General features: G+C 42.9%; 1 protein-coding gene across 1 annotated transcript in view; it reads left to right on the forward strand.

Annotated features, from left to right (window-relative positions):
• Slc8a1 (solute carrier family 8 member A1) overlaps positions 1-23009 on the forward strand; it is a 473024-nt gene that overhangs the window by 439509 nt on the left and 10506 nt on the right. Inside the window, 1 exon segment of the mRNA XM_037198015.1 lies at positions 731-1006. Within this exon segment, the coding sequence (XP_037053910.1) occupies positions 731-1006 (276 nt within the window).

Genomic DNA, 23009 nt, shown 5'->3' on the forward strand with positions numbered 1-23009 from the left:
AAGCCTGCCACGGCCATACAGTTTGTAAGCAATATAAGTCTCTGTGTTTACTTGGTTGGGTCTGAGCAGCTGTGTGACTGGCGTGTGACAGAGATTTGTCCTGACTGTGGGCAAGGCAGGAAAACTCTATTTACAATATGAGGCACACTTTTAGCTCTAAAGGCAGAGAAAGTGATGATGGTTTAAAAATGTAGATAATACTAGTAGGCTAAGACAAAGTTTGAAATAGTTGAAGGAGATGAATCTAGAGTGGCATAAAAGGCCCATTGCTGTGCTTAGGGGCCCTGACTAAATACCACACTGTAGACATCACACAACTATCAATCTCCAAGTAGACTTTAAGCTGAAAGAGAAGAATTCTAGCAGAACATTGTCCGAGCTTCCAGAGGGGCTTTTCTCTTGGCTTTCCAACTCTTGACAAGGAATCTTCTTCATTAACTCTGATGACAAATCCCACTGGGAGGTAACGTGAGCAGCATGTAGGAAGGGTGTATTGATTGCATGTGAGCTTTTGCCCCTGACCACTGAGCCACAGTGAAGTGGTTCCTGAGTACCATGATCAATGATTAGTTCTTGATGGTTGACTTTTAGAAAGCCCTAAGCTTCATTGACCTCTGATGGCCTCCTGTCCCTCAGAGGAGCATGACAACAATCTAGAAGGAGATGCAGGGAACAGAAGTCATCCCCAGTAGCTGGGTCTTAATGAAATGTGCTTTGTTTTCTTTTCTAGGGGAAGATGATGATGACGATGATTGTGGGGAGGAGAAGCTGCCCTCCTGTTTTGATTACGTGATGCACTTTCTCACGGTGTTCTGGAAGGTTCTGTTTGCCTTCGTCCCCCCAACAGAATACTGGAATGGCTGGGCCTGTTTCATCGTCTCCATCCTCATGATTGGTCTCCTGACAGCCTTCATTGGAGATCTGGCTTCCCACTTTGGCTGCACCATTGGTCTGAAAGATTCCGTGACTGCGGTGGTGTTTGTCGCTCTTGGAACCTCAGTGCCAGGTAAAGGATGATTTATGCAACGCCCCCAAACAGAAAAGCACACATGCAATAACACCATTGAGTTCATGCTGTGTTAGCAAGCTACTCCTGGGCATGGGGCATGCCCTGGAGTATGGATGATATACACCGTGACACTCCATTGGAAAAAACTGATTTTCCCTTTCCCAGCAGGTATCAATTCCAAATAGCTCCTTGGTTACGGGTGTAAGTTTGTGTCCCCTTCCCTTTTCAGTGCTGGGATTGTGTCCTTGTGCAGGTTCGAACCTGTGCAGGTCTTGTGTGTGCTGCCGCAGTCTCTGTGAGTTCACATCTGTATCAGTACTCTTCTGTCTGGAAGATCCTGTTTCCTTGGAGTCATTCACCACCTGTGGCCCTGACAATCTTTCCACCTCCTTGGTCTACATAGTTCCCTAAGCCTTGAAAGGAAGGATTTGATCAATATGTCCACTTTTGGAGCTGTTGAGTGCTCCAAAGTCTCTCATCCCCTCACTTCACACTGTCCAGTTGCGAATCTCTTTGTTAATTTCCATCCACGGCAAGGAGCTCCTCTGATGGGGCGTGAGTGATGCTCTGCTCTGTGGCAAGAGTAATAGGATAATGTGGTGGTTGTTTGAGTCTCCTGACCATGAGAAATTCCAGTCTTCTCTTCTCATAGGCCAGGACTTGCCCCTTCTCAAATTCCCCCATCCTGTTGGGATAAGACATGGAGCTTGTGACGGCCCCTTGATTGTGGGCTCAGTCATATGACAGACTAACTCCCAAGTTCTGCGACCAGCCAGCAGTCAAAAGAGAGAGAGGACCATAGCACCAATGGCTTACCTGTGGCTTTGATAAACTTCAACCATACTATATACCAAAAAAAAAAAAAAAATGGAGCATAAGAACTGACTTCTTATTAGGAGAATACAACAAAACCATTAGTTGTTTCAATGGCTTTTCTGCTCTATCAGAAATGTTTCCCACTGGGCTACAGCACTCTTTGCTGCAGTGTGGGAAAGTCTTCTGTGATTTATTACAATATTAACTATACATCATGCTCCCTAAATAAGATATTTACAGGAAATTTCAGAATGTATGTGTGTGTGTACACATATATGTATATATGTGTGCATGTATATATGTCTCTGTGTGTGTATGTGAAATACCCACATTTCAAAAAACTATGCAAATTAAACATGCTAAATGAATATACCATGTGGCTTTATTCATCCTACCGATCCTGACATCTGTTTTATTGTATCCCAGACACCTAAAAAGAAAAGGGAAATGATGCTGTTGTTTCTGGGACACAACACTTGATTTTCATAAGTGGACAAAATGAAGACAAAAAGGGAAATGAATGCTCTTCACTTGAGCCTGCTCTTAGTCAGCACCGGCCGTAGGACTCAGCTGATGTCTTGACATTTCTAAAGCAGAAGGGCTACTGCCTACGGTCTGATGAACTGCTTTCTCTTTCTGCTGAAGACTCTGCTATGTAGACTCTGTGAGGACCAGACAGCCGCTGACAACTTCCCCATACTATTCTTCCAGCCTCAGGGCAGGACTGAATGCCCACATGTCTCATTAAAAATACCTCTTACTATATTATTCCTAATCTATGGGGGAAAGTGTGTGGCTTTGAGGGTGACAGAACTTTTCTCTCATCAGACCAGCGCGTGCCAAGAGCTCATTTGTGTGCTGGGTCGGGGGAGAGGGGGCTACTCATAAGGGTCCTCGCTCTTCCTAGTGCTTGAAAGCCACACCTGTCAGTGGAGCAAGGCCCCTTTTCTCGGTCACCTTTCTAGGTGCAGGAAGAGGCTTCCAGGCAGTGTCTTCTAACCTTGGACTGATGGAGTGAGCCACAGCTTGGTCCCCGGCCCTGTCCCTTCTCTCCCCGCAATTCCATGGGAACAGTCTTCATGACACGCACGCCATCTGTATACCAGTGCTTACCGGATGCACAGTATCGGCCCCTGCTTACCCCTGAGCTGAGTCACATAGCATTGACCTTCCCTGCCTCTTTGTCCGGAATGTGATGTGTGATTTGCAGCTCACTGTCATATCCAAACAGAGGTGACAATTTCAGCAGCCCAGTGACTTCAGTTCTTCCACCAAACATGTTCTCTCCAGGTTTGACCTTTTCAGAAAAACCAATATCATCATCCGTCCAGGAGGCCTTGATTCTTATTTTTCCTTCATCTTCAACTCCAGCATGCCTTCCATCTAACGTGTAATTAATGGGTCCACATAACTGCCCCCCCCACTTCCGTCTCAGAACTGTTCCTTATTCAGACCCTGCAAGCAGCCTCCTACCTGTCTCTCTGCTTCTACGGGGGTCTTTTGAAGAAGTAAAGCAGACCAAAGTACTGCTTATGGTCTCACTTAGGGTCAAGCTCAGAGGCGTCAGTCTCCCTTCCAGACTGACGTCATCTAGCCATCCCATGACATGCCCCTCTGTTCCCTCTGCCCACTGAGCTTTGGGCTTGCTACTCTGTTTCAGTTCTCCACCACTGAATTAGTTGCTATCTCAGGGTTTCCCTGGCTGTGAAACACTCTTCCCCTTCATGTGCACAGAACTGTTTGCTCGTCGACAATTATGTTTAACCTTAATGGGTAACCTCCAAGTGTCAAACAGACCACTCAATTGGTTTTGTATCATCAGTTTCTTTTCTGTACAGCTTTATTACTTCATGAGGGTTGAGGTTCTTTTTTGTTCACTACATTTTTATTTATTCTCTCCTCTCCCTCTCCCTCTTTCTCTTTCTCTCTCTTTCTCTCTCTCTCTCTCTCTCTCTCTCTCTCTCTCTCTCTCTCTCTCTCTCTCTTTCTCTGTAGACAAGCTGTGGAAGTCTGTTTTCTTCTTTCTCAATCTTAAGTCATCAGTCTCAGCGGCTTCATTTACACATTTACCTACTAATGCATCTCACTGGCCTCTTGGTTTTGTTCTTGAACATTATTATTGTCTAACACACACACACACACACACACACACACACACACACACACACACACACACGAGAATGGGCAAACCAGTCATTTACTCATTAGCGTTAATTGACTCAGTCAGACCCTTCCTAAAGCTCTCTAGAGACTGCTGAGCATCTCTGATTATGGAGGAAGACAAATACAGAATATTTCAGAGTGTGGCTGGTCCCTGAGGGACAGAGCACATGTGAGAAAGCCATTGCTGTAAAGAGGGCAAAGGGCAAAGCCGAAAGGCGCAGAGGACCTCAGGGGAGAAACGTCTCTTTCTCATTCATACTTTTGTGTGTACTGGGAACTGTGTTGAGCAACAAGACAAATTTTTGCCTCTGCTTCTTCTTTTCTCTCCTATGATTCCTGCTCCTAAGACCCAGAACTCAGACCACTACTTTTAAATGTTTAGGTATACTCTGTTGTCCCCCTAGTCCAAAACTACATCACATCTCTCTGTTTCTAAAGAAAAGGAAACTCAAGATTGAATGAGGACACAAGAGCAAAAACACTTGGCTCTCAGCCTGTTGAAACTGAGAGGCCTCCCTTGATTGGACATTTCACTCACAGAATTTACTCAGATAAATCCTGTCTGTGGGGCCAAGACAGTCTGCTTCATAGCCTGGATTCTAGATACAGGCTTTCCTTTCCCTCTTGTTTACGTTGGATTCAGATAGAAGAAAACATTCTTCTGGTGTTACAAGGAAACCTCTTAGGGATTGAGCAGTTGCGAGTATTTTGCCTCCCACCCCCAATGCCTGGCCTCGGTCTTTCTGCAGTGTATCAGCCAGTCTGTACCTGATGCTTGCCCACTGTCCCCTCAAGCTTCCCGCTGCCAGCTGCTCACTAGAGACCAGAGCATTTCCAAAGCATGGGTATTCTAGACTGTCTTTTACCCTCTGGCACTGTAAGACTTTCTATTTCCTTTAGTGTTCTGACTATCCCTTTATCCTTTGAAATATGTCATGTAGGAATTATTTCCCTCTGGAGGTTTTAAGACATGAAAGGAAACACAATTCTAGATGGCTTTGAACTTTTTTTTTTCAGTTTGTATATAGAAAAATTCACAAACAGAAGCTCTTATTTGGGATGGGGGGAGCTTTGTATCATTTTTGAATGATAGCACCCTCAGATTCTAAAATACCACGGAAGAATTTGGGATGAAGCTGATTCTATTGACTATCCACCACGTTCTCTTCCTGCAGTGCCGATGTGCACCAAGAGTTCAGTTCAGGTCTCTGTCCTGTTATTCACAGGGCCTAAGAGGTGTCTGGACTCTCCAAGCCTTAGTTCTCATACCTGAGAAACGGGCAGTAATACTACATGGCAGTTCAAATATAATTGATTAGAGGATTAAATAGTATATTCTGAACACTGACATACAATGCAGGAATTATCTCAGAACTAATGCCAAGATCACTTCTGAACAATGTCAAAAGGATTGGAGGTCATCAGAAAATGATGATACATGGAAAAAGTTATGAGCCAGAGAGGAAATTTTGCAGGTGTCCATAAAGCTCCAAGTGGGTGTGAGATGTGTGTACTCTATTCACAGTACCTATGATTTCATTTTTACGTGATACAGTGCTGCTCCCTTGCAACCTCGGTTTGTATATTTTACCCCTTGCTCCTGCTCCTAAAAGTGAGCTTGTTCAATTGTTTTCCCCTGTGCTTAAAAACATACTATTTTTGTGATCTCTTTACAACAAAAATTACTCACTAATGGTCTATGTTTCAGTTTTTAATTTCCTAGCGTCTAATGGCTCTCAGAACTAACATATTCTATATATATTTAAGTAAGAAGTATTTTCCATATCCTGTTGCTTTATTTCTTGGTGGGTCTTAAAATATCTTGTATGTAGCCGAAGTCATATTACTGCCTCAAGGAGATGCACATCTCAATGTCACCGTGGAAATGTCCGAGGTTCCACATCTACAGTTGCAGACGGTGGTGGCACTTCCTAAAGACAAATCCACAAGAGTGAACACCAAGGCTTTCATGTTCCACCAAGTTAAGAGAATAAATTATTTGTCCACACTTAAAGTTCAGATGGATGGAATTTGTGGAACTGATAATTCATTTCTTAGCCATCCTGCAATGCCATTTTGAACAGATATTTAAAGTATACACACTCTTTCCCATATGACTTAAAATTTTCCTGGAATTATTCATTTCTCTGTGCCTCAGTTTTGACATTTTCTACTTTTAAAACATGCCATCCTGCCGGGCGGTGGTGGCGCACGCCTTTAATCCCAGCACTCGGGAGGCAGAGCCAGACGGATCTCTGTGATTCGAGCCAGCTGGCTACAATGAGTCCAGGAAAGGCGCAAAGCTACACAGAGAAACCCTGTCTCGAAAAAACCAAAAAAAAAAAAAAAATGCCATCCTGGGGTTATATGCAAGCTCTTGATCCCAGGCTGTTATTCCCTTTGGAATAAAAATCAGAAAGTAGGTCTTATGTCTCAAACAATTTCAAAAATTAGTAAAGACTTCTCTTTATAATCCTATACTCATTATTTTAAAAATCAACATTTTAAAGCTTGGTCTACTGGAAACTCTTATCATTATTCAGCTCTGAAATAGCTAGTGATAAACAAAATGCCAAGACATTCCTCATCAGCACAGACACATACAGCTAATGCATGTGAACCCTTGTTTCTAATCATTGCAAGGCTAGGTCCAACTGCCAGTAGCACACAGCTGTCTAGATGTGGGAAGGTGGAGCCCAGAGAGATTCAGGATGCTCTCCCAACAGACAAGAAAAGGATCACTGATAGCTTTGGAAGTCAACCTCCAGGAGATTGAGAGTAAGCATCTGTCCAAGGATTTGTCAAGAAACTCGTTCAGTCTGCCCTTTGCTTAACCACAGAGGTTGGACCAGAAGGGGCCAGGACAACACTCTACCCAAGCAAAGCACCTCTCAGTGGGAAATCCTACCCAGCCATTCTAAATCAGTGGCCGTCTGAGCTCTATAGAGAAGAGCAGGGAGTCATATTGGCTCAGTTTCCTCTTACATCGCATTCAAAAAGACTTGATGTTGTTGGTGCAGAGCTCACAGACAGGTTGACGGTCTGCAGACTTAAGTTTCTGAAAGATTGCACACCCTTCCCCTGGTCTAATGATCAGGATATAACGAGAAGATATAAAAGAATGTGAGCTGATGAGTCAGTCAGGTGGCCCGGAGTGGAAACCACCCCTCCCCACACACATACTTACTATTGTGCATGAAGCACTGTGGAGGCACATTGTTTGATGCCTGTAAGCCTTGCTTTCCTGGCCTGGCTTAGACAACAACAACAACCACAACCAAAATAATAATAATCCTTCTGAAATAAGGACGTGGTTGAGCATTTAAAGTGCTTGTCTCGCAAGCATGAGGTGAGATTAATCTGCAATTCGAGCGTTCAGAATGTGGAGACAGGAAACGTACAGAGCAAGCTGGCCAGCTAGACTAGGCTAATCGGCAAGCTTGGGGTCCAGCGAGAGACCCTTACTCAATGAATAAGACAGAGAGCTACTAAGGAAGACTTCTGATGTCAGCCTCACCTTCATATCATAGTTTCACATATATGAACCCCTATGAAGATATACACACACAGCAGAGGAAACATTGAAAATATGTCTGACAGAACTGCTGTGAGAATCACCTCTCTTTAAAGGACCTGGCACCAGGTAAAGCAGACACAAAAAGAAATGTTCGATCTCTTATTCTTCTCATTCATTCTGCTAGTTAAAAAGGTGAGTCCTCCCAGGGTATTTAGCCCCAGACCTATCAAAGCACAGATAACTACATAAATGATAGTCCGGTCCCCACTGACACAGTATGCTGGGGCTTTGGGTGAGTGGGAATCCCTAGGGTCTTTGTGTCCTGCAATTGTACTGCATCTTCGTAAGCTTCAGCCTCAGAACACTGGCACCTCAAGTCAGACACACATGCTCAAGGAGAGCCACCTTACAGTGTGTATGCATACCTAGTTAGATGATAAACATTTCCTGTCATTCCAAACGGTCCACCCGCTGCCTAGATTCCCCAGCGCCCACGGTATCTCGGCTCCTCTGAGAGGCTACATCGTGGCAGGAATGTTTACTCTCCTGATACTCTAACATTAGACAGCCAGTGTCTTTACTACCAAGAAAGGTCAGAACTGCTCAAAAGGGACTGTCAGGCCTACAGTCAGGCTGGAGGCAAGGCCACCCAGGGACCATGCCACAGAAGCTGCCCCAGGGCAGCATTAGTCACTCTGGTAGCTTTCCTGGAGACCCTGTCTTAACCCCTGGGCAGCCAGGAGCAGCCACCCGCGGTTAAGTGATGCAACTGGAGTTGAAAGAAACTTAAAAGAGCAAAACTTGACAGAGACAGTGAAACAAAAGAAGGCTGGACACCAGATTTCCTAAGAACTGTTCTGTCGCCCATACCATGGCTGCCTTTGGCTCTAGAGTGAAACACTCTGCAAAAGAAGACAGTACAGAGAGCCCGGAACACATGTAAGCACCTGGGAGATCCATTTCAAAACTACTTGCAGCCTTTATTTTTTCTGCTCAGACGAAGAGTCTACATTATAAGTCTTTCAAGAAAACTTTCAAGCGTCCCATTAGCAGTTACTGAACTTAATTTTTCCCAACCCTGTAAAAACACCTGGTATTGAACACAAGGCTGGATGGTGACCAGGAGGATGGCAATGACGTCATCTCTCAGGAGGCAGTGCAGGGAGCAGAGATCCTCAGCATGTGTCATGCCAGCCTGAAGCCTTGTGGAGGCTTTGGGTTAGAGCCCAATCGCATGCCAGCCAATTTCACTCAACCTCATTAGAATCGCAAGGATAAGAGGAGCTAAAAATATTCCATTCTGTCTTATCTGAGACATACTACTATACTCTCTGCCAGTCAAAGCAAGGGCATCAGTAGAAAAGAGATGCTATGTGTGTATGTGTGCATGCTGAACCATGTGTGCATGTCTTCTTATGCTTGAAATCCCGTTGTGATTCTTTGGTGTTTTGAGTGAATGTAAATCCCCACTTCTTTCTGTCCTAGGGACAGGTCACAAGAGGCAAATGTCATATAGAATAAGGACATCAGTCCCCTTAGCTCCCCGAAGTTCAACAAGCGTGCAGGCCTGTGACAAGTGACTTAGAATGGTGCCTTGGTTGGGTTTCTCTTTCTTTCTCTTTATATTTGAAGACAAGATAATGAAAAATTTCAAAGACCACTTCTCTGTTCTTTTAAATTCAGGCCCGCCCATCCTACAATTTTAACACTTTACTGAGGCATTACTTACAAACCTAAAATTCACACATTTGAAGAAAAGTCCATAGTGACTGTTTAGTAAGTTCACTGGGTTATGCCATCTTTTATCCTACTCCTGTTTTTATGGCATTGAATGATCCCAATAAGGTCCCTCCCTATTTACACATAATCTTGATTTCTTTCTTCAGCCTCAAGCAAACCCTCACACAGTTTCTGACTCTATTGTTCTGTCTTTTCCGAATTAGCACTGAAGAAATGTCGATATAAAAACTTGGGTTATCCATCTTACTGTAATTGTCTTTCCTCAAACAGTACAGAGGAGTAGAATTTACCACAAACTTTTGAAAGTGTCTAAAAGTTCTTCTTGCCTGACATCTCACAGCTCAGTGTGGTGTTTTTCTATCTTTATTGCTTTGTACATCTGTAGATTTGAAGTCTTGAGAACAATCCAAATACCTTCTCCCCAGGAGTACTATTAATTCAGTCATTATTGTGTACGAGGGGGAAAACTTACACAGTGATGCATAGAATCAACACTGAGGAATCTCAGGTCACTCCCCTGTGTTTAACGTTATATAAGTGTGAATGTCTTTGGTCAGTTCAGTCTGTTGATCAAAACACAGTGTCAAGGAGCCCCATGCCATTACTTTCAGCTTTTCACGCTCCTCATGGTAGCCCCAAGGTGTCACCCTTTTGGTCCTCTTATCAGTACAAATCCATCCCAACCATTAGGGAGAGAATACAGAAGCCAGGACTTATCCATCAGGAACCATTGGCACATTGCCCTGTACAAAGAATTCTACACTGCTACCAAATGCCTAAGAAGAAAAAACATTAGGTTATAAGAAGGTGTAATGTAACTATTTTACCATGTCATGGACACACTGTGAGCAACAGAGTGAATTTAAGCTCATTGGTGTTTTTAGAAAAGAGCGCAAAAAACAATGCTCACTGAATTTGAAAGGCAAATCTCACACGTGGGTATAAAAGAATGTTGGTATCTATTTGGAATAATGCATGGTATAAATATGAAGCCATGGGGCTTGCCATTTATGGGCAATGCCAGCTGGGTCCCATCTCTGCTCCCCCAGCACACAGACCTTACATTCTGCATAAACTTCATATTACTTGTTTATATACCCTGCTTCATTCTAAAAGTTAAATCCACAAAGTGCCTTCCATGATGTAGACACCTTTTCCAGCATGCAATCCCAAAGATGCTTCATTGGTAAGTGGCCATATTCAGATGACCTTCATTTAGCTCAGCAAATATCAATCCTGTATGTCAAGCACAAAAAGTAGATGGCTGATTTGTGCTCTGTTATTTGCTATCAGAAAACTGTATTATGCTTGTTTTCTTTTTTTTTTTCCCTCCTCTGGAACCCAGGGCGGGGGCTTTGGGACATGGTCTCTCATAAATTACAAGCTATTATTAGGTTATCATAGTATAACATCATGGGTCAAGACAAACAGCAAAACCCTCTGCAGTTCGAAACAAAAATGATCCCCAATAGGGCCTGCAACCAGGCTCAGCAGAGGACTGATTACAGCCTGCCGTTCCTGAGTTGTATTTACAAAATAGCAAAGAAGTCACAGTTGTACAAAATGGTCATGAAAATGCCCTTCTTGCTGAGGCTTCGGATAGCTGAAACTGGCTCCCAAAGCCCCCAAAGGTAGCTTGTCTGTCAAGTGGGGATCTGAGGGTAAGGACGCTTGTGTGGGAGTGAGCAGTTGCTATGGTCCTGCTCTAGAAATCCTTGGAGGAACTACCTGCCCCAAGCTCTGTGCTTCTGGAGTCCTGCGTGTAGTCAGTAGAGAGAAGTTGATCCAGAAGAAGTTGCTGTCAGTACATTTTCTAAAATCAAATATTGTTGTCCTGAGTCCGTGGTGGATTTTTATTGACAAGGAATAAGCATAAAAGTCTGTAAAATTGCTTGACTGACAAGACCCATACATAACTAGGAAGCCTAACATGATCTGTGAAATAACATGGCACTCTTCCACGAAAAAACTCCAGTTGTCTTTCTTCTGCACTCATCTTAAAGGCATTCAAAAAGAGGGCTGTACCCGTTTTCAAAGATATTCCAAGAAAGGAAGTATCATACAAACAGGGCGTGGCTTCAGGCCGCTCCGTATCCCTTCCCCTCATTCATTCTAGAAACATCTCTCAAGGACCTACTAAGCACTAGGCAAAACTTCACAAGAGAGCAGTAGAGGGATGTAGGGAATTCCAGGGAGCCTTTACCCCATTTCTGGGCATGTCACTTAAGTAATGAAGATAGAAGCTGTTGAGAAGAAAATAAAGCAAACTATGATGTCATAGAAGAGCCTTTATGTGGGGGTGGGGCAACATTTGAATAGGGCAGTCAACTCCTTAGACCACTAATCACAGACAACTTACACTTAAGCCTTTAGCGTTCTCCCACGGACTTACACTGACAGGTCTAGTTTTTAAGGCTATGGGAACATATTACATTTCCTAAGCTTCCTATTTCACATAATGCCTTTGATCATTTAGTGTTTTCTTCTCTCTCTGAAAGCTACTACTCTCATTTCACGTCTACCACAGCTGCTCTCCCCAGTGCCCTGGATTTTTTCTCCCTAACCTCCTTGATTCCCTCCATACTAAATATTCTAGGTTATTTCTGGCTTTGAAAATATCCAAAACATGATCCCACCAAGGCATGAGTTATTAATGATGATTTCCTAAGGGTAGACTATTTTAAATTAATACACACAACGGTGAAATGTTTCAACGTCAGCTATACTGTGTCGTTTCATTGACTAGAAAGTAATTTTGTGTAACTTAATCACTTTAATACTCACAGACGCTCCAGAAGTTAGATAATACAGAGATTTATCAGTGCCAAACATGGGTCACGATCTAGGAAAGTGATGAGAAGATACAGTTTTCCCCTTGTGGGTGAGGGGGATGTAAAGCTAAGGGCAGCTGTCCAACTCACCTCATAATTGTTGGTGAAAGCAAGAAAAATCACACAACAGCTGTATAAGTGCTCTGAAACAGGCATGCATCTGTAAGATTAGAAGATGTTTGCCAGCAGGCATTAAGTACCCAGGGCTATTGTTCTGGGTAAGTGGGAAAGGGACAGGTGGGTTCAACTCATTGGGTGTCCTGGGCATCCTGTGTAGCATTTGTAGTACTAATTATACATCTCGAAGGATCCCAAGTATAAAGGCTGAAAGATGCAAGCATTGTGTTTCTTTCTCAAGTATCTCAAAGGCACAGATCTCTTGGCAAGCCTGTAAAAGGTATTTGTCAGGTCAAGTGACTGTGCAGAGCAATTCTGTGCAATGCAATCAACAGAACATACTGTTGGTCAATGAAATATAAGGTATCTGTAACACAGGATACGAAATGAAGACACAAGGAATCAGAGACACAGAGGCTCTCTGTTGGTGACGTTTCTTTAAGGGTCATGCTCCTCAGCTGAGCACAATGGTCCTAGCCTTTAATCCCTGTACTTGTGAGGCAGACATAAGCAAATCTCTGTGAATGGAAGGGCAGCCTGGGCTACATAACTAGTTTTGAACCAGCCAGGGCTATATGGTAAGATTTACCCTGTCTTTAAAAAAAATGATTTTTTGTTTGTTTGTTTGTTTAAAGAAAGAAAAAAAATCTGCTCTTCTTTGTAACTTGCCCTATCCTGGACACATTCCTGAACCTAAGCTCCAAGCTAAGCCCTGATGGCCAGGATGCCCCCTATTTGGTCTCTTACACAACTCCCTCTCCAGCCTCTATACCCTTTTAAACATTTCCATTCTGTATGTTGTATGTATGATGCTTTCCATCTGCCTGGCTTAACTCTGACCATTGGAATAGCCAAAAGTACCAGAAAAAAAGATTCTTAAACCCAACTCTCATTTCTGCCTATATAAACTGCATCGCTTATAAGCCTATTTTTAGTGTCTATGTTTATTATGAGCCTTTTAATAACACAAATAACAACACATGTCCTTTGTAAATAAGACAGGATATATTAATGAGCTGTGAAATATACAGTCTCACCATCAATTAACATTCTGGCAGCTTTCAAATTTTACATTTCTATAATGTTTAAAGAAATTGCACAAAAATATTCACACAAGCCTATCTGACTTATTGACCCACACTTTTGAAACGAACTAATCTTTCACATATCACATGACCTGCTTTGTCACTGAATAATAGTGTGTCATGAACACTTAGAGTACTCTTATGATTTTGAGTTGTAAAATATTATATGAAGTAACCATTTATTTTATCAAAGATATCGGACATTAAGAACTCTGTATTAAGGAAAACTTTACACAGACTTATACACCTGCTCGACTTATCCCCAACTTTAGTTCTGTTTCTAAATCTGCAGAAATGCTGGAACAGTGCGTGAGCTCTTAGGCTTTTGATGGGCACCTGTGTGTTTTTAGCTCACATAGTTACATACACTTAAGCAGGAATGAGATAATTCCGGGATCCACACCAAATCACAGCCAAATGGGAACTCAACACTTAAATCACCAAAACGTTTCAGCATCCCCTCCAGAACACCTGTCCTTGAATGTCACCTGCCTGCTCCCATCCAAGCGCTGGCTGATGGTGGTTAAACACTGACATCTTCTGTTTGTTGCCTCTATTTTCTTACCTTAAGTAGTGTCTATATTTATCCAGACTTAAAATGAAGATGGTTTGAGTCCATCTGGGTGGAATAATTATCCCCAGGACAAAGGAACATGCTGGGTGTCTCATGTGCTGTCTAGATTCACAGGGTCAATTGCTACAGTTACTGAGCTGACCAGGAAGTTCCATCACAGCCCTATAGGTGAGAAGAGGAGACAGGTGGGGGTGGGTGGGTGAAAGTACCGTTTCTCCATCAGATCCTTGGAAGTTACCTCTAGTTCGATCAAGACCTCTAGCTCCAAGGCACATGATTTTCCCACTCTAGACTGGGACTTGAAGCAGAGATGACTTGAGAGGATTCAAGGAGATGATAAGTGTTCCAGAATTATAACAAGAGCATAGGAGTAAAAGGGTAGGCTCGTACACAGTGACGGTGGGGCAGGTGAATAGCCAGGCGGTAGTGGCGCACGCCTTTAATCCCAGGACTCGGGAGGCAGAGGCAGGCAGATCTCTGCGAGTTCGAGGCCAGCCTGGTCTACAAAGTGATATACATGGCGTCCAGGGCTGCACAGAGAGAAACCCTGTCTCAGAAAACAGAGAGAGAGAGAGAGAGAGAGAGAGAGAGAGAGAGAGAGAGAGAGAGAGAGAGAGAGAGAGAGAGAAAGCTGGGCCTGGATTATCTTAGAAATAGAAAGTGAGTTTCTATATCACAAACCAGTTGGCATGAGATGACAACTAGTAATGCCCCTATGTGTTGGAGACCCAAATATGTTTTCTTTTCCCTTTTCAAAATCAGCCAAATGCTGCTGAATTAATTCAAACTGAATTTGTACTCTGATAGACTCCATGTTATTAAGTTTCATAATAAAAGTAATAGAATCATGCTTCAAATGTAGAATTATGAGAACCCTGGTACTATTTTAAAAATAGGTTTACTTATGCCTGTTTGGGGGTATTGCAGAGAAAGACAAAATAAACGTGATCCAAGAAAAGCCTGAAATCAAGGACTAAGCAATGACTTTGATGTCAGTTACAGCTCTCCTAATGTTCTAGAAGAACAGAGGGCCTTCCATGAAAGCAGCTCCCTTGTAGCCTGTTTCTAGCCCTTTTCAGTATAGTGTTTTGCTCAAGAAGCTGATCTGGTGCTTCCACAGAAAATGATTTTATTCATTTTCTTTCTCATGCACAGCCATTGTAACATTGGGTAGTTATAGTTGATGGCAGATGAGACAAGGGTTCTTGGTATTTTCTTTCAGCTCTTTTCAGTTTTATGATGTGTCTGTGGTCTCGTCTTTTCAGTTGCCCCACCCCCCAGGACTGATGATGAAGAAATCTGCCCTCCAACCAAAGCCCTATGTAATGGGTCTCTTTTGTCCTGCCAGCCAGCTCCCAAATAACAACACAGAGGCTTTTTATCAATTATGAAAGCTCAGCCTTTAGCTTAGGCTTATCACTAACTAGCTCTTAGAACTTTAATTAACCTACTTTTATTAATCTATGTGCTGCCACGTGGCTCATGGCTGTAACCTCTCTTTCTGTGTGTCTTATTTGTTTTGTGTCTCCTGGCATCTCTCATGTGCCTCTGACACTGGCCGGCCTGGGAGACTGAAGAACTAGGAATCCACATCTGGCTTCTTGTTCAGAACTTTTCATAGCTTTTTCAGCCCCTATGTTTGGGTTTTTGAGCCCTACATTGGGTACCAGATATAACATTTTTCTTTTATTGGTTTATTAATAAAAAAAGATCAGAAGTCAGATATTGAGGTAAAACCTGGTAGATTCACAGAGTGACAGAGAAAACGATCAGCAACCTCTAATCTCCATTGCTTCTCTGCTCCAAAAGGCCTGCCCATCTCCTTTGGGCCCTCCATATTCCTCTTGTGTGTCCATGTCCCCTGAGTCCCCCAGAGAACTCTGTGGTCCACTCCTGCCAGCTAAATGTGGCCTGTGCCCTCTGAACCAAGGCCCAACTCCATTGGCAGTCTCAGAGTAAAAACACAAGCAAATCTCCTACAAGAGTCCTGCTCCTTTGTGATGAATCTCAGCTTTGCCTCCCATTGGTAATGTAACTTTGAGCACATTCCTTACTCTTTGCACTTTATTTGTCTAATCTATAAAATAGAGGTAATTATAGGTGTACACATTATAGGGTGGTCTACATTAAGTGGGAACCTGTGTATAACGCTTAACCTAGTAAGCCCAAATAAATGTTCACTATTGTGTCCATTGCTACCATCATTTCTAGACATCGCAGACCAAAATACATTCTCCCATCACCCTACAGAAAATCTATTAGCCCCAAATCACCTTACTGAAGGAAACTGTGATGAATGCCATCACCATAATGTCTGTTATTGATGGAACAAAAAATTCTGAAAACGTGATAATAGATACTGGAGTTTTGGGGGTTTTGTTTTTGTTTTCTTCCCCCCACCCCCCGCAACTACCACCTTCCAGGTACCAGGCTAGGCCTTTTTACATTGCTTTGTAAGATCACTCTTTAACATCCATACAAATGAACGCTTACATTTTACCCCATTTACAAACGAGGTTTCAGAGGCCTTTGAGATCAATTATACTGAATTAGCATAGTCAGTTCATGGAAATAGAGAGCAGGGCCAGATCTGTCTCCACAGCTTGGCTCCTTGCTACCAAAACTGGATTATGTAGATCATGTCAGTTAGGACCAGGGTTCCTCCGTGGTAATAGTGGCCACCCACAGAGTTACACTGATTCAAGTGAACCTACCAGCCACCTCCCTTAGCCTCCACTTGGTAAATATCTCCGTGATGAACAGACATCATCATCGTTCAGCTGCCTGCCCATAGTGTTTAAAAAGAGCCAAAGGGCCTCTCTCACATCAGTGTACCTCACACCCCTTGCTTGATCAAATACATATTGGAATTTGGAGTTTCAGACATTGTTGTAGCTGGAGAGCTTCTCCCCAGGTCCCACCAAGCACACACACACACACACACACACACACACACACACACACACACACTACCACAACTCACGTATAAAATAATCACTCAGACACTTATATTACTTATATACTGTATGGCCGTGTCAGGCTTCTTGTTATCTACTTTTTCTATCTTAAATTAACCCATTTCTATTAATCTATAAGTTGCCACATGGCTCATGGCTTACCAGCTTACCTTACACCTCGCTTGTAATGGCGGCAGCTCACAGGTCTCTCTCTCTCTCTCTGCTTTCCTGTTCCCTCAATTCTCCTCTCCGTTAGTCCCGCCTATACTTCCTGCCTGGCTCTTGGCCAATCAGTGTTTTATTTATTAACCAATCAGAGAAACACATTTGCCATACAGAACATCCCACAGCACATTGTTACTTATATAAGTCACTTTTTTTTTTATTTCTTGCAATAAACAAATGGGACTCAAAAGAGAGGGTACCAAGTCGGCAAGCACACATAGTCCGGTCTACTTCAGACCCACATGAAAATCTCCAGAGACAGCAAGAGAGGACCAGCACTGGTTTTCTGTAAACTAGACTAGTTTGTTTAGGGTTTCTTTAGAACCCAGAGAGAAGACGGAGTGAGTGATCAAGAAATTTAAATAAATAAAGCAATTCCCTTTCTAAGTAAGCCATCAGGGTCATTTTAAAGATTCAAGATGGGGCTGAAGAGACAGCTGGCTCAGCAGTTATGAGTGTGCACTGTTCTTAAAGATAAACAGTTCTGGGGTTGGGGATTTAGCTCAGTGGTAGAGTGCTTGCCTAGCAAGCCCAAGGCCCTGGGTTTGGTCCTCAGCTCTGGAAAAAAAAAAAAAAAAAAAAAAAAAAAAAAAGAAAGAGAAAAGAAAAAGATAAACAGTTCTGTTCCCAGCATTCACATCCAAGGGCTCACAACTGCTCCAGCTCAAAGGGGCCTGGTGGTCTCTCAACCTCTGCAGATACTGCCCTCATGTGCATAATCCCCCTTCCCACATGCACACAATTAAAGAAATACAAATAAAATCTTTTAAAAATTAAAATGCTCAGGATATTTATTCAGCAAGGAAAAAAATAGAGCCAGGGATTTTTTTTTTTTTTTTTTTTTTTTTTACCAAATGCCAGGAATCTAGGAGTTCCACGGTGGAAGAGACTAGGATCCTCTCAAGAATTTATGAACATTTCACTTAAAACTACCCTGTCTGAGTGCAATAGATTGGAGGATTGCCATTTTCAGCTGAGAATATGTATCAAAGTACACTTTGGAAAAATGATTAAATTGTGCTCTTCCTTTTCTTCACTTTGTGTACCCTGAAATATATAAACTCCCTTTATTTCCCTCTTTGAATGGGAATTTCTTTCTTTGAGCTTTAACTCCAGAGCGTCAGATATGTGGTAGGAAATCAAAGGCCCAGGAGTACCTTTGCAAAGTGCTCGTGTTCACGTTAACATATCAAAATGAGAATTAATTTGTCATTTGATAGCAAAGGCAGCTCACTTTGCTGGTGACATCAGAGCCATCCCATCAGAAATCTTGCCGGTTTAGCCTAGGGGAGTTGCCTGTCTAACTTTCAGGGAGGAAGAAGCCATGGATTCCAGTGGCTAATGCTTGTGAAACCTTTAAAACCATCCGTGCTGTGGCCCTGCCCCAGACTAGTAAGCAGAGTCCCGGGGAGCCAGCAAGTTACCCTTTCCCAAAGTTGTCCTGCTGATTCGAATTTGCCCCTGGGGATAAAAATGACAAACAGCAGGAGCTTTGATCTTGACAACATGCAACCTCTTGAGTTTTTAGTGACCATCTCCATATCTTTCTCAATCTCTTTAAGGACAGATTTTATAGGCAGAAAGTTTCCTTTCTCATCTCCACCCTTGACTTAGCTTGTACAGTTCTTTTCTTTAGTCAAAGTTAATCGGTCAATTGTAACTCTCTGGTTTCTGGCACTCTGCTTGAAGGCTAAATATGGATTGCTTTCATGTGAACCAGTGAAATGGGGGGAAGGAATCCATATTTACTTGGGTATAAAAATGTCACAACTAACTCTAACCAGAAGCTAAAGCCTGTTTATGTCTGGCTAGCCATAACAGAAGAATTAGCACCAGAATAGATTATTTCTGCCTGAATTCTTGAGAGGGAGGCAGAGGACCAGGAAGGGAGAAAAGGACAGAGGAGCCTGCATATGTAATGCTTAAACAGCGCCTGCGTTACAGCCATTTGGATGATGGCAGGCTTAGCCAGATCTCTAATGACTTTTGATGACTTAGGTCTTCTGAAACTCTAAAACTAAGCATTGCTTTCATTTGTGAGAATAATTTTTATGTGATCATATTTCAAAGCAGGAGACTGTAAAATTGCAAAGTTTCTTTGACAAAAGGCGTTTGTTACGGCTCCCAAAAGTTTAGAAGCATCAGCATGAAGACTGGCGGCTCCCTATGGCTCCCCTACACTATAGAGTCTCTGCTGCTTTGTAGAATCAGCTAGTGATATTAAGCACTCATTAGATTCCATTTGTGATGACTCACTGCCCTTCAAAGCCTCTAGGTAGATACACTCTACCTTTTCTCCTCTAGGAAGAGGAGCCAGAATCTAGTTCATTTAGGAAGATCCCTCCCCTCCCTTCCCACCACCACCACCGGCTTTTCAGGGTAGCTGTGCAGAAATACTGTTTTGTTTTTTTTTTTTTGTTTTTGTTTTTTTTTTTTTTTTTAAAAAAAAAAAATAAGCACGAAGCATAACTCAGGGTGAGATTACGGTTAGGCAGCCCCCGGCACCTCCACTGGGGCCACCCAAGTTGTTTTTACGAGCAAAATGACTATCATATCTGGGGCATCAAGATTTCCAAGAGAAACCAGCTGCTTCCTCCCCACCTCTGATTCGCTGCTTCCCCGGAACATCAGCATCCATGCCTCCCAGCAGGACCCCACACTGTGGGCCCTAGCAGCCTGCCCTCTTATTTCAGAATCATAGAACTGTGGCTCTCTCGCTGTGGGACTAAAGCACTTGTTTAAAAAGGTATATTCCTAAATCCTTTTTTTTTCTATAGGGCTTAAGTAAATTAGCCTAGAGTGGATCCCAAATATACATTTTATAAAGCAAAGGTTTCTGCATACGTCTGAGGCCAATAATGTGAAAACACTACTAAAATGAAACACAGCCTTTGAGACAAAGTTTCCTCTGTCCCATTTCTACTGTAGCTTCCCACATAAAGGCGGGAGATAATACATTTACCAATACTTTCTACCTAATGTTAAAAGATACAAGGCTGGCTGTGTGGTTTAATTTCATTATAAAACTAATAACATCTTGCTCAGTGCACAGGGCTTCAGGTCTGAAAATCTTCCTTCCTTGAATCGCCAGCACTTCTCACGGAAGCAGTTGGTCACCTCTAAACTGTAGAACAAATCCCACAGCGAAGCTTAATGTGCTGGCATAGTGTGCGGACCACCCAATAAACAGCAGTGTTAGCAGTGTTAGAGCTCTTCTGGATTCTTCATCGTAGATGAGGAAACTGGAACTGGAAGGGGTATGGCTCACAGAGGAGCCTTCCGATAGCTGCAAGAGTATTTCCCTGGTGAGCTGCCTCCTCCTTTGACACCGAGAAACCTCCTTACCTCATGGACCGTGTCTTAGAGTGTCCACAATCTGTATGTGCTGAAGGAGAAGTAACTGCTGTGGATGATTGATGATTGATAAATAAAACACTGATTGGCCAGTAGGCAGGACCAGAAAAACTCTAGCTACAAGTAACCGTATCCCCACCATGAATCTGGGCTCCAGAAAAGTCCCTCCTAAGTAGAAACCACTGTGGAACTGGGCGGTTGTCTTCAAACAATAGAGAATGAGATCAGCCCTCTGAGGTGAGGTGACACTCTTGAATTGTAACAGAGAAGCCTATGTCCCACCTGTGACATTGTAAGGATGGTCATTTCCAAGAGAGATGTTTAAGTAACTATAAAGTTGAAGAGTCCAGGTTAAGAAAAAATAAGTCCTGGAAGAAAACAGGGAGTTATTCTTGTATGCTGACCTGATGTCTTGGCCAAGGCTATATAAAGTGAACTGGAAACAGCTCTACAAAGGACAGTTATGATCTAACTTTCTGATGTAGGGTTTAACTCCTGGAAACCTTCCCTCTTCCTGATTTATAGTCATACAGACTAACAGGACTAAATGTTGTAGACTTTACAACTAGGTTACAACTCATTGGTGCTCAATATGGGAATCATAGCATGAGAAGCTGGCTGGGGGTATGCATGTATAAAAGTAGATGTATGCCGTCATCAACATGTCTGAATGTATGTGAATGGCAATGGAGACCTGATTCCTCTGTGTTTAGTGAACCAACCTCCCAACATTACCTCCCTTCCAAGACCAAGGCAGTAGTTGTTTCTTGGCTTTTTCTTTGCAGATCAGCACTTGTCTTGTTCAACCACAGTCAGGTTATAGGCTCAGTGCTCTGGGTAGGGTTTATCACACTCTAACATATGGTGTGTGAGATGCTGTTCTGTGCACAAAGCACCAAAGAAGCAATAGAGGATGATTTGGGAAGACCCCATTGCATGGCATTTGGAAACCTAAGCTATGGCTAGCTATCACAGTCATGATTAATGATTTGGATTTGCATTCTTTCAATGTTATTACATAGCTCTGAATTGAAAATAAAAATAGACAAATGGCCCAGTGAAAATAAAAATAGACAAATGGCCCAGTAAATAACCCAGGTAAATAAAGCCTACCAGACTCAAGGAGGCCCAGAACATGTTTTATTTATGCAGCAATTTGGTAATTTGGGCTCCGAATTGTCAGGGACTCCAGAGAAAAGTATTTGAAATCAGAACCTGTTGTTACAAATTGGAATGTTCACACAATATTCACATAAACAGGCTATTGAAAAATAGCAATACTGGAAACTGCCACAGAACTTGGCACGCTCTCCAACCCAGCAAACACGGCCAGCTTGGGTGGTCAGCTCCCCTGGACACCTGAATCTTTGACTATATTCTTTCCCCTGCAGAGTGGACGAGGTAGGACCCCCTGGAACCACACATCAGGGGAGGAGGGCTGCTTTGGAACCTGTCCCTGCATCAGAAGGGAATCTCTCCTCCTCCAACTGCCCCACCTCCCTTGGTTGGCCACCTGTCGCCACCAGCCAGTGATGGCAGCAAGGTTCAGGGACTGCCCAGTACCACTTCTCCCCTAAGCTGCTTTCTCCCAACATGGCCTCTTGATTCTTTATCTCTTTGTTCCATTACACTGGCCGCCCTTGGCGAAGAAAAGCAGAAACTTTCTTTTAGGCGGCTTCAGCATCAGCAGCTCTAATGACTTTTGATCATGAAATGCAGAGACCATTAGGATGTGTCTGGTTTACTTTATCCCCCCATCTCCGAGGCTCCTGATTGAGCTGCTCTGTGTAATGGCAAACGCAAAAGAAGGCAGAGCAAATCCAAAAGGTGGGTTAGCAGACGGTCTGTGCCCTCTCAGGCTTCTTCCCCTCGAAACAGAGAAAGCTCTTTAATAAAAACCTGCTTCAAAGTTTCTGGGTAGAAGGAACAAAAGGACTTGTAACAAATTAAGAAGAAAGAAACCTTTGGTCTTCCTGGGATAAGCAGTGTGGTGTGGGCTGGGAATGGACCCTGAAATCATGTTGGCCTAAAATGTTTTCTTCTGTCCAGGACCCTTATCCAAGAGGCATAAGATGACATCAAAGATTCCAGAATTACAAAAAAAAAATAAAATAAAAAATGGAATAATTGCACCTAGCTATCAGACCATGAGAGGGTTAAATGAGGATATACACATAACCTGTGTATGTTATATGGAGTACGTAGTGCTTTTCTTCATCTCTTTAGTTTTAGAAGACACACAAAATCTACCATCCATCATAGACAGTAATCACAGTCAGTAAAACGGGCCCTCAGGACTGACCAGCTCTTGCAGTTGGAAGTTTTCCTGTGTCCCACCTGATGCCAGGTCAAGACAAATCTCTCACCCACCAGTCCCAGAGCTGCTTGCATCCAAGTAAATACACAGAGGCTTATATTATTTACAAACTGTATGGCCAATAGCTCAAGCTTATTACTGACCAGCTCTTACACTTAAATTAACCCATAATTCTTATTTATGTTTAGCCAGGTGGCTTGGTACCTTTTCTCAGTTCTGTCTTCACATCTTGCTTCTTCTGTGTCTGGCTGGCGACTCCTGACTCAGCCTTCCTCTTCCCAGAATTCTCCTCTCTCTTTGTCCC

This window comes from Peromyscus leucopus, chromosome 22 (genome assembly GCF_004664715.2).
Source record: "Peromyscus leucopus breed LL Stock chromosome 22, UCI_PerLeu_2.1, whole genome shotgun sequence".
In the NCBI taxonomy this organism is placed as follows: domain Eukaryota; kingdom Metazoa; phylum Chordata; class Mammalia; order Rodentia; family Cricetidae; genus Peromyscus; species Peromyscus leucopus.